Consider the following 12214-nt stretch of genomic DNA (forward strand, 5'->3'; position numbering starts at 1 on the left):
TTTTACAAAACGTACTATTGAAACATAATGTTTGAATTTGATTATGTTGTTTGATATCACATTAATTAGATAATCAGTTATTCAAGTGTTTGGCAAATATATATATATTCCTAAAAGTAAACAAGTAAAATGACCAAAAAGAACAGTAATCACATGGGTATTTTAACCATGTCAACTTATGGTTTTCTTAAGTTCAAGTGATAAGCATTTAGCAAAGCCTACTGTTCTTACATGTGAGGTTAAAACAAAATGCAATTCTTTTAGTATTCATTCACTGCTGTTTTGCTATGCATAACTTGGATCTCAAGATCAACCCTTCACCTTTTGGAATGACTTATATACAAAAGTGTGATGCTGTGTAATGCCTATACTACTTTTATTAGTGAGTCAGGTACAAAAACTTATGTTGTACCATTTGCCTTTTGGAATGAAAAGTTCAGCAATAGAACTCATAAACAGAATCTAACAACCTTTCGAATGGAATGTACTTTATTAAGACGAGTTCATAAGACGCGATAGGCACAACGCACCAATTATTAACCATCCCCAAAAAAAATTTAAAGAAAAGGGAAATAAACCAAGCTTTCTCTACACATTTGCAGCTAACTAAACTGGAAACAACCCATAAAAAATACTCCCAGCAGATTTCTAAATGCAAGAATGCCTAGTCACATATGTCATATTCTGCCGAAGAGACCAGCAGCTAATTCCAACTTGCTCTGAACCATGCCTACCACCTATGTGATGCTACCTGCAGCCAAATTGCATTTTCCATTGAAAAGGCAGATATGTAAAAAATTCCTAGCAATCTAGCATCAATCTGTATGATGCCAAAATAACTGACAGACACACCTCAACCAACCTACAATAAACATACATCTAAGACCTGCAACAGAAAGATGCAAAGGACAAATGAATTTAGTATAGCAATGCCAATTTAGTACCGAAGGAGGGATTGCAAAGGCAACGTATTGATGAATTTCAAAACATAATCTTTGTAATTATGGATTGCAACGATAACTATGTACTAAAAACCTTCACTTGAATTGCATTAGATATCTCACAATTTTCTCTCTTACTTAACTCATATATAGATCGTCATTCTAGCGATGTGTAGGATGGCCAACACGTCTAAAATTCCTAGTATACCTAGCTAATATAATACTACTCGTAAACAAACTTAACAGACAAAATATAACAATAACATCAACATGATTTGGGATTTTGTATAACTCTACTATTGATTATACCTATAAATCATCTGACGGAATATTTAAAAAAATTATACCTATAACAATAACATCAACATGAGTTGGGACTCATATAAAAAATTCTAATGGAATATTTAAATATTATACTCATAAATCAATCTGATGGAGTAATACAATAATCCTAAATTTTTTTGTTTATTATTGCTTTGAATAAACATATAAGCTAAGGATAATATAAAATAAGTATTGAATACATTACCTTAGTTCGATTATTACTTGAAGATCTTTTTTGATTAGTGGAAAGGAGAACAGGGATGAAAAACTATGAATTAGGTGATGATAAATTGTGGAGACGGTGGCTTTATAAGGGTATATAGGGTAAATAATATGGCGGGAGAACTAATATCATAAATCATGTTTTGGTGCAGTAAGGGGGGAGCCACTTTTAGATTTCTGCGTTTTCATCACACCAAAACGTGAAAAATTAATTTTCAATATTTTTTTACCAAACACTTAAAATAGATTATTTGTGATATCAAAACACAATAATCAAAAAATCAATCCCAAACACCCCCTAAGTATCAGAGTACAACGATTTTTGCATATGCTCTTTCAAATTTACTATTACGAATTTTCAGAAACCCGAAATTAGACAAAATGTTTTGCATCTTGCTAAAGCATAGATAGACAGATAGTATTGCATTAAAGCTTCAAGAAAACAAAACAACTCATCAATTTAAGTACACAATAAACTCCAACCACAACAAATTAATAATGTAAAGCAGAAAGCCAGCCATGCTTTCAGACAAACATTTTGGCAGATTTGGGCTTGAGCTAGTGTAGATCTGCCCCCACAGTCCCACACCAATAACTATCAATAATTTCCAATACACAAGTTATGTAAAATGGACCATTTATCAGTAAAGTTTTTGATAATAATGAACTGCTATGGGTTAAACGTAGAGAAATAGAAAGCTGTTCCAAATCATACTTTATTTGAGATGATACCTTTCTTGGCACTAAATGACATAATGTGACCAAAGTGACCACTTACCCTCTTCAAAATTTCAAATATATATCACCACTTGAGGATATAACATTTCACAAGGATACTAAACTAATTTGAAATGCTAAAGAAATTTGCAGATAACCAACTTTCAATGTCTTCTTTAAGAAAATCCTGAATCAAATCTATTTCTAGAATTAATGGTTTATAACTTTATATACAGCTAATATGAATTCCTAGATTAATTAAAGGTGAATTTAAATTCATTCAAAAATTCAATTATTAGCATATTTTTATTACTAAGATAAATAAGGGTCTCATTTAGATGTATACAAACTTTTTGCCGGTAACTATACTAGAATGAAATATAAAATTACAAATGATGCATGCTTGTAAAATGTATGATTTTCCTTTTAAAATAACAAAATGTCGTACCTCTACTGAAGACGATAAGAGAGGTCTCGGAGTTGTTGAGGATCAACCTCTGAAGGTGAATGAGTAAGAGCACATTGTGCCGTGGTGGTTTTGGGAAAGGCTATCACGTCCCTTATTGAACTGCTACCACTCAGTAGCATCACCAGTCGATCTAACCCAAAAGCAATTCCTCCTGGAAACCCACGAAACTGGATCAGCTCAGAATTCCCATAGCAAATAATAAATAGTTTACACAGTGATCCTACAACATGACTCTTAGTCAAGCATGTTTGATCGACAAGTTTCAGACGGGAAAATCGACCAATTCTTGAAGGCTCTTCAAATTATCTAAATGCCAAAAAGTAGTCATTTGACCCTAAAAGTCAAAGTGAAAGCCTTTCTTACCATGTGGGGGAGCACCCATGTCCAAAGCCTCTAGTAGATATCCAAACTTTGCTTCAGCCTGATATAACACCTAATAGTTAAAAGCGCTTCTTTCATTAAAAGACAGTAACTTTATCAGGTTCAATCAGCATGCCATTATAAGTTGTATCTCCTCACCTGCTCAGGGGCAATGCCAACGATCTCTAGAACCCTTTGCTGGACATCGCGCCTAAAAATTCTTAAACTTCCTCCACCGATCTAGAAGCAGAAATAAAACTAGTTAAAAGAAAACTTTCTTATTTAAGTGAGACTGTGGTTCCTGTTTATCATCTAGGGATCATATCTAAGGGAATAGTACATTACTTATTTACCACTTTCCCTTGGCCACATTTTTAAGACTTTAAACAACGTTTCACGAAACATCTCCGTTTTTTTATAACATGTCCTTGGCCATCTTTTCTATTATATAATCAAAAAGTTCCAAAGACTCATCTAATCATCCGAGTATTATAAGTTCAACAGAAGCACACTCGGAAACTGTTTTCTACATCCTGTTTTATCAAAACTGATTATCTGATTCTGGTTATTTACTGTCATATAATCACCCTCAAATCCTCAATACACACATTCAAACACCTCTTCAAACCTCATGCTACAGAAACATTTCCAACGTTAAAAATTACCTCGACTCCATTGTAGACCATGTCATAAGCTAAAGCACGAGCAGAAGCAAGATCGTTCATGTCTTCCGGATTTGGCGCAGTAAATGGGTGATGAAGTGCCTGAAAAGTTAATATGACCATGTTTTATAAGCATTAAATTAAACCTTTATGTTACTATTATATTTATATATTGACCAACACTTGTTCGCTATAGTACAAACCTCAAGCCTCTGCTCAATGTCATTCCATTCAAACATGGGGAAATCTGTTACCCACAAGATAGAGTGCTTAGACTGCATATGAAAATAACAGTTTACTACAATATTCACACATAAAAAAAGTATGAAGAGTGAGTCAGTGGATTAGCTTAAGAACTCACATTGTCAACCAAGCCCAACATGGTAGCTACATACATCCTGAGCCGGTCTAAAGTTTTGTTAACCAATACACTAGGACCCACGGCAAACAAAATAAGATCACCCGGTCCAGCCTCACATCTTTTTAGAAATAGTTCTTTTTTCGTGGGATCCAAGCTTGATGTTAGTGCAGGAACCCCTTCAAGTTGACCTACAAGAAAAAAACGTTAACCAATAAGCCAAAATATCCATCAATCCTCGTCTGTGTGACTTATAAGATTAGTATCCATATCCAGGGATGTGGGTATGGATGTTATCAATTTCGTCTCCAAATACATATAATGTATTTACCAAACATAATCTATTTGTATAAACTAAAGGTTATTAACAATACAATTTATTAGACTGACTTAGATTATAGTTTATCTCAAACAAGTCAAATAGGTAAAACTTCTTTTAAATGCCATGCTTTTCCAAAAAAAGATCAAATCTATCTAACAGGTGAAATGCAGTCCAAAGTGTACTTCAAATGCATTAAATCTCCTAACTCGATTAGTTCATATTATATCTTACACTGTAGCAATGATAGTAAAGTTTTTGACATACTTAAACAGAAATGTTTGAAAACAATCAGAATTCACCTGATTTAACCCCGGCTATAAAATAACCCCTAGGACCCAAACACCTTGACCCATTACCCAACCAACTTTCGCTGGAGCATAAATTACATAATATTAGCTATTACCATCTTCCAAGATCTTCAAAAATGGCAAACCCTTTGCCCCAGATTTGATTGCTTCACTTACAATGTCACCTTTCTTCAGAGCAGTGTTAGAAAAAGCTTTGGCTCCTGAAGGCACACAGATTACTTTGACAATTCCACCATCATTTATAGCATCTGTGAAAACTTTGAAAGAAGAATCTGAGAAAATATCAGATACCTGTAATTGTAACAATAACGGAAGGGGTTACATGAATATTTCTACAACAAAGCAGAAAACAAGTTTGTACAAAGAACTCGGTATTATTACATCTTTGAGTTCAAGATCAAAACGGGTGTCTGGCCTGTCAGAACCATAACGACTCATTGCTTCAGCATATGTAAGCCTTGGGAAAGGATTTGGTAGCTCAACACCTTTTATATCCAGAAAAACCTGAAACATTCCACGAGTTTATCCCTTAAGATAAAAGTAAAGTAGCAAATTACTAAAGAACAAGAGGTTTTTGGATGTGCATATTTTTAAGTAACTAGGTGATTTTGAAACATCAGTTGTAATAAAAGGGCTACCAGAAATGGTAATTGGATGTGCATTTTGTAATTTGAAGTCGTAACAATCAGCTAATCAATTGTTTGAATTTTTAACAGTTTCTGGAAATAAAGCATAAAATGACCAAAAAATAAGGAGAGTTGCATCTTGTGAGTAGAAGTCTCTGAAACTATATTACATGAAGGGGTAATTCGCTAATTTTATTTTTCTCTTAGGAGATAAGTTTTGTTGCAGCTAAGATGGAACCGCTTGTTTCAATATAACCAAATTAAACAGACAGAATCTGCGTATTGGTTTATCCAAACGTTAGAAACCCGTTAAGGCGACTAAGTCATAATAATCAGATAATCAGATTCAATATGAAACGGTAAGTGGGTTATGAACTGTTTGCTATTTTTACATTTCCTTCACATTTACAAAAAAAAAAGGAGAATCCCGTCTAACTTTGAGTAAATAATGGACAGGAAAAAAGGTCAGCTTCAAATCCATCTTTCATAGCATATAAAGTGTTCCTAACCTTTCTAATCAGATCTTCGTTGAGGCTTAACATGTCCTCAAGAGGAGTGAAAGCTAACTCCATATCCAGTTGTGTGAATTCAGGTTGTCTATCTGCCCTTAAATCTTCATCCCTAAAACACCTGTCATAAAACGATGGTGAATTAGTTGAACAATCAGAGTGGAGTAAAGTATGGGCACTGTCAACGAAAAGCTTATAATAAACAGAAATAAAGAAGATAAAAAGAGACCTTGCTATTTGATAGTATTTGTCAAAACCAGAGACCATAAGCATTTGCTTGAACAGCTGTGGACTTTGAGGCAAAGCATAGAACGTTCCTGGCTTCATAAAGTGAGCAAGTGTGATTCAGAATATAATTACCATAACAATCCTGAATAGATACAAATATCTAAAGATTTCTAACCGATAGTTCCAAGAAATAGAACATTTATAATTGTTCCCCTCTATCTTGATTGTACATTTTCAATCATTTTAAGCCCTTTGTGCAAAACAGAAAAGAACCTTTAATAATAGTGACCCCCGTGGACTTCCTTACAACTTTTTTTTTTTTGGGTAAGGGGGCATGGAATAACCCCGGTTAGTATTTTCCTTACTTACAACTTACTAACCTCTATTTTACCAACATTCACTAAATACGAAAACCTGGTAACTAAAACATCAAGAGATACTTTCTACTTTGTTCTTTCATTAAACCCCAAATTAGATGTTTCATTTGATGAAAAATTAGCCTTTTATATAAGCCATAAGTACCTAACTTACATCAAAATGATTTTCTATATTGGTGATTCACCAAGCACAGCCATTAGGTATGTTGTAAGCAAATAGATGAAGTCATCCTGGTAGAAAGAGCTAATGATAACTTCTTAGTAGCAAGAATAGAGTGCTTGACTAAAACTCTAAAGCAACAGCCAGGCAGATAGATTTTTCTTATACTTTTATAGTCAACCTTATAGCATGTGCCTTCTGGAGTAAGGGTGAAGACTACAGAGTGAGTGTAACCCAATGGACGATGTATAATAACACTAGAATGCAACTGTGTAAACTTATGGTATTTTGTAATCGAAAATGTTACACCAGTTTTGTTAAAGTTAAGTTCCTATTTGTGATGTATAATAACACTATAATGCAAACTGTGTAAACTTACAGTATTTTGTAATCCAAACTGTTACACCAGTTTCGTCAAAGTTAAATTTGGCAAACCCTATGTGCTCTAAGCTTTTATATAAGTAGCACTGTCTTTAACATATAAAACTTTAACCAAGCTGAAAGCTTTTCGTAAATCAAATAAGTTGGTTGAAAGATAAATGTCCATTGAAAATGCAAATATCGCCTATTGTGAATTTTAAGATGTAGTCACTTCATAGACATATATCCAAGACAAATAGTGCATTCTCTTCGGAGACACATTAAAAGGAAGAAATGTTTGGAATGCATCAAACAGACTGCTGAGTGAAAACCAATGACACGATTTCCAGGGGCGGGGCTTTATCGTGACTCGGGTTTCTATAATTGGCACGAGTTTTTTGACCTTCTTACAGTCTTCGCGGTTAAAGCCTCAGGAGAGATCTAGGATGAGTGGATTTGTTTTAGTTCTAGATTGTATTTGCGCACTTTTGCTTCTAGACTCTTGCTAGTGGCGTTTACTTGATATAATTTCAGTTAAAAAAAAAAGGAAGAATTGTTAATCATCTCGAAAATGGGTCTTCTGTTAGACACTCAACTGGTAATATATTATTGAAATGTTCTGTAATTTATCAAAGCATGTAGAAGCAATAATCTGTTAGACAATTATGTCAAGTCATTTATCATGAATTATAGCCTTTACGCTCCAAATGTTATACATGCTTTCAATAAAAAGCTGGAAGGCAGCGAGTCGTATAACATCAGTAACCACGACACTAGATAGACTTAACTCGTATGTTTTCATGAAATTCTTTTATCATATACCTAGTTGAATGGACATATAGAATAACAAATTAATCAGTTCACATCATATGCAAAATTAGCTGCAAAAAGTGCATGATGAATGTTTAATACAATGTAATACCTGAACTCTTGACGGAACCAAATAATCCCGAGCACCTTCAGGAGTTGACCTAGAGAGTATTGGAGTCTCAATCTACCTTACACCCATGAAAAAGTCAAGATCAAAACAAAGTGGATAAACACCTTTTTTTTATAAAAAAAAATGGTTTGTGTTTGAAGAGCTCAAACTTGAGGTTATCAGTAAAGTACCTCCACAAAACCATGCACATCTTCTAAATACCGTCGGATAAGCTTCACTACTTGATGTCGCAGCATGATGTTGGAATTCATTTGTGGTCGACGTAAATCAAGGCAACGGTATCTACAAAATTGATTTTAAAACCTTTAACCAAAAGAGTATCCCAAAAACAAGAATCCATCTTTAATATAATTTTGTCCAGATATTAAAAATATTGACTAGAAGGCATAGTCTGATTTGTCCATTCATGCTAAGTTTAGTTGGCTAAAAACAAAATTTTTCGAATGGGTGGAACAGTACAAATGCACAAGAATACCTTCATGTATAAAATCTCCTAGAAATGATGTTTATTAGAGTGTTATGAACATAATAAAGTCTTTGTAATCATATTTGATGCCGCTCGACTGGTACCAAAAGGTTCGTTGCTTTCACCAGTTACTCAATCAACCCCATATGCAACCTCCAGTAATCAGAATTACAAAGGACAGTGTATGAATGTAAATGAGACTAGCAAAAGATGCATGCTTTCTAACAATTATAAACAAGATATTCATGTGGACTTATAAAGATCTGTGATATATACCTCAAGCGAATCTCCTCTTTTATAGAATCTTTAGCATCATCTGAGCTGGTAACCAAAAACGGTAATTTAGCCCTCACCGAATTCAACACCTGGACTTGCTCTGCAGTGACCTGAAGCATATACCTACTATTAAGTTACAGCAAACAATTACAGAGATACTGATTTTACAGACCCTACATCACACATGAACCCACCTCTATCATGCCAGTCTTCATGTTTACATTAACCGAATCACTAGGACGCAGCCGTACAACACCTTCTATAGAAACTACATACTCAAGTCTCAAGTCATTCACCATAGAATGAGCTTCAGGGAATTCGTTCGGAAGTGTAGTGACCTGATGTTAACCAATCCAACAACATAAATAAATTCATGGAAATCTATATGAAACAAAAATTACGAGGCAAATAACTTATAAATTCAACGAAGTTTCATTTTTTACCGACTAATACAACTGAGTGGATTGGTATCAAATTATCAATTATGCAGCCATGTTTCAACTTGATAACGATTAATGCAAAAAAATGAAATTTGTTCTCGCAAAAACGTTGCACGTTCCACCCTGTCAATTTACAAATGCAGTATAAACAAGCTTTTACCAAAATTTTCACTTTACTTATCGAAAAAGTTTACCTTTTGATGTAATATATTTTAATTGTAAGTAACATTCTTCTTTTTTTAAAGCACATATCTAAAATGGGACTTCTATAGCAATTTAAATGGTGAGGTGTGGCAATTTGAATTCATTGCTAAAGCTATATAAATTTGTTACATTAAAAGAGAAAATTTGGTAAAATGTGTGTTTCCGTGATTTAGTTTTTCACTAAAAATGATTACAAACACATCATTTTAACTATCATATATATATAAACAACAAAATCAATACAGAAACAAAAACTATATTTAAGAAAATGTATCAAAAAAGAAAAACATGAAACCTGAACAATCCCAGAATGGTCTCTAAGACTAACAAAAGTAAGTCCACCATGACCTCTATGAAGTGCAACCCACCCACATAATCTGACCCGTTTACCCACATCATTTTCACACAGTTCCCCACACAGCCCATTTCGGTTGACCCATTCAAGATTACTGGTTTCATGAATGGATCTGGGTACGGATTCTCGTCTTTGTTCTTTGGCAGCTGTGGGCTGATTAGTGACCACAGGTTCCGTTATTGAAGCAGAAACAGAAGTAAAAGATTTTGTGAAAAGGGGTTTAAGGATTATGCTGTTGAGGCGAAATAGAGGTCGGGTTTGGGTTGAAAGATGTCTGGTTAGGATTGCTATGTCGGGTAAGACCCGGAGAATAACAGACATGTTTTGATTTGATTGGGTTTTTGCAGAGAATAAAGGGCTTATCTACTTTTTTTTTTTTTTTTGTATATATGTTTACAAGAGAGTATGAAAGGGTTTTGTGGATTGCAAAGTTAGAGCATGGGGTATGGGCTCTCGACGCCGACCCCGAATCCTACCTGTACAATCGGCGCCGACCCCTCAACCATACCGGAATCTTGGTTCTTGGTTCGTGGTTCGTGATGCGGCAATCAAACCCCGATGTCCGGCGTTCAGCTATTCTATTGTTTTCTTCCTTTTTATTACTATTCTATATATTTGGATTAAATGGTTATGGTTTTTATATCTACCTGCATATATGATTATTATTATTATTATTATAGAAAATTATAGAGATAGAAAGTTCTATGTATATGTAAAGAGAGGGAGATAAAGGGGTTGTTTTGGATGGCAGTGGTTCAACGAAAGAGATAAACATATTATCCCTTTACTGTACAAATTTATAAATTCAACCCTATACTACTAATATTTATAAAAATGGTATTTTAGTTTGTAATTTTAGATAATACATACGTTGTTAACTTTCGTTTATTCCTTATTTCTATACTTCTATATAGAAATTATAACCCCTATGTTGAAAGTTTACATAAATGGGACATACAAATTGACTATAATACCCTTAATGAATTAAATCACTATAAACCCTTAATATTAAATTACACTATTAGTCTATTATTTTACAAAAGATCTCTATTAACCATTTTAAATTAAATACTTTTACGTTTTACTTACACCAATAGATGTCGCCACCACTGTTATCGCCGACTCGCCGCCGCATTGCACGAGTACCATGCTCGTTAATAATTAATTGATATTACAAGCTAAGTGACTTTATTATTCATAGAATCATAGATTACTTTGTTTTCATTATTAATACTTTTTTATATGTATTTTTGAATAAAAAGTTACTTATAAATAATTTAAGTAATTTTTATAAGTAAAATAAAATAATAGAAAAAATAGTGTTATGTGTTCTGTTTCGTTCTGCGTCCATAATGACCTAAAAGTGGTGAAATAATGAAAGCTGATGTGGCATTGAGGTGGCGTTCTAGATGGTTCTGGGTCCATGAACCATACCTGATGCTCTTAAGGCCGTTTGTTTTTCATCATTCGATCAGACGTTTCTTGACGTTAAAATACGACGAGCCGCAAAGAGTAATTACGCAAACTGTAAAGTGGTCATCGTTCAAACATATATACATTGATTTATATAATTTCATTAACTTTTTTGGTGATTAGTTTCTATTTAACGTAATCATACTAATGATTTTAAGTTATCTTATTTTGATTTGTCAATTTTCATCTAAGTTTTTTTTAAAAAAAGTTTTGTTATTATGCGATGCATTAAAATTTATACTTTGTCAGGCAAAAATTAAGGAAGTAATTTTTAATGTATAAAGTACTATTTATTATGCGAGTAATAGCCTACTAATGACAACCTTTAATTACAAAATATGACTTAGACAACTTAGAGTATTTAAGAATAAGTTGAAAGAACTTTGAATGGTAATGGGGGAACCGTAGCCCCGGTACCACAATTGGATATCCATTGACTCACCCCGTATGAGCCATATGATGCCGGTAAAATACCTCCATCCTAATCCCCACATGATTTGGGCACCCCGAAGGATCGAACCCGCGTATTTAAACTTCACATATGGGTCTAGGCTTCATTGGTAACAGGTACCTTAAAGGAATTATTTTTTTGTGTCCAGTGGGGATCAAACCTGAGACCTCAAGGTCACAAAGTTGAAGGAACTTTGCTATAGTATTAGTTTTTTTTAAAACCACATTATTGTTACTATTGGTTTGATATAACTACTTACTATTTTTTATTTATTTTTAGTGACAATTTTTGGTGTATAATTGACATTATTTATATATTATCGAGTCAGACACCTAAATCCATGAAATGGGCCTGACTTCACTCCGTTAGTGCAGCGGCGCCGTGGGATCCGACGAAACACTTCTTCCGCCTTTCAACATCATCACTTTTTTCCTCACACATTAAACTTCAAGCTTTCCCAAACACATTAAACTTCAAAACTTTAGCATGTAAGAAATTTTAAGCATCGGAAGCTTTAAGAATTAGATATGGGAAAGAAAGAAAAAAATATAGTTAAAAACTGAAAGAAAGATACGTATATATAAACTTGAGAAGGTGGAAATGTGGTAAGTCACTACTCACTGTCACAAAGATTTGACATTTGTTACTAATTGAATCGACACATGT

General features: G+C 33.7%; 1 protein-coding gene across 3 annotated transcripts; it reads right to left on the bottom strand.

The window, feature by feature from the left end:
• Positions 1 to 458: 458 nt before the first annotated feature.
• On the bottom strand, positions 459 to 10356 carry LOC122596741 (aspartate--tRNA ligase, chloroplastic/mitochondrial-like). Of its 3 annotated transcripts, none has more exons than XM_043769381.1 (16): positions 9565 to 10356; positions 8820 to 8963; positions 8626 to 8735; positions 8054 to 8165; positions 7866 to 7937; positions 6048 to 6139; positions 5819 to 5939; positions 5065 to 5187; positions 4779 to 4974; positions 4057 to 4244; positions 3899 to 3970; positions 3699 to 3797; positions 3193 to 3273; positions 3037 to 3094; positions 2653 to 2824; positions 459 to 751 (listed from the first exon to the last, which is right to left on the bottom strand). In XM_043769381.1, exons 1-15 carry the CDS (start codon positions 9943 to 9945, stop codon positions 2655 to 2657), a joined length of 2019 nt encoding a protein of 672 aa, XP_043625316.1. In that variant the 5' UTR covers positions 9946 to 10356; the 3' UTR covers positions 459 to 751; positions 2653 to 2654. The 3 variants fall into 3 exon arrangements, 2 of the variants coding, with proteins under 2 accessions (XP_043625316.1, XP_043625308.1); XM_043769373.1 differs by having other exon boundaries at positions 3037 to 3106; XR_006323372.1 differs by lacking the exons at positions 459 to 751; positions 2653 to 2824; positions 3037 to 3094 and having other exon boundaries at positions 3899 to 3942.
• Positions 10357 to 12214: the final 1858 nt, after the last annotated feature.

Source organism: Erigeron canadensis, chromosome 1 (genome assembly GCF_010389155.1).
Source record: "Erigeron canadensis isolate Cc75 chromosome 1, C_canadensis_v1, whole genome shotgun sequence".
NCBI classification, from domain to species: domain Eukaryota; kingdom Viridiplantae; phylum Streptophyta; class Magnoliopsida; order Asterales; family Asteraceae; genus Erigeron; species Erigeron canadensis.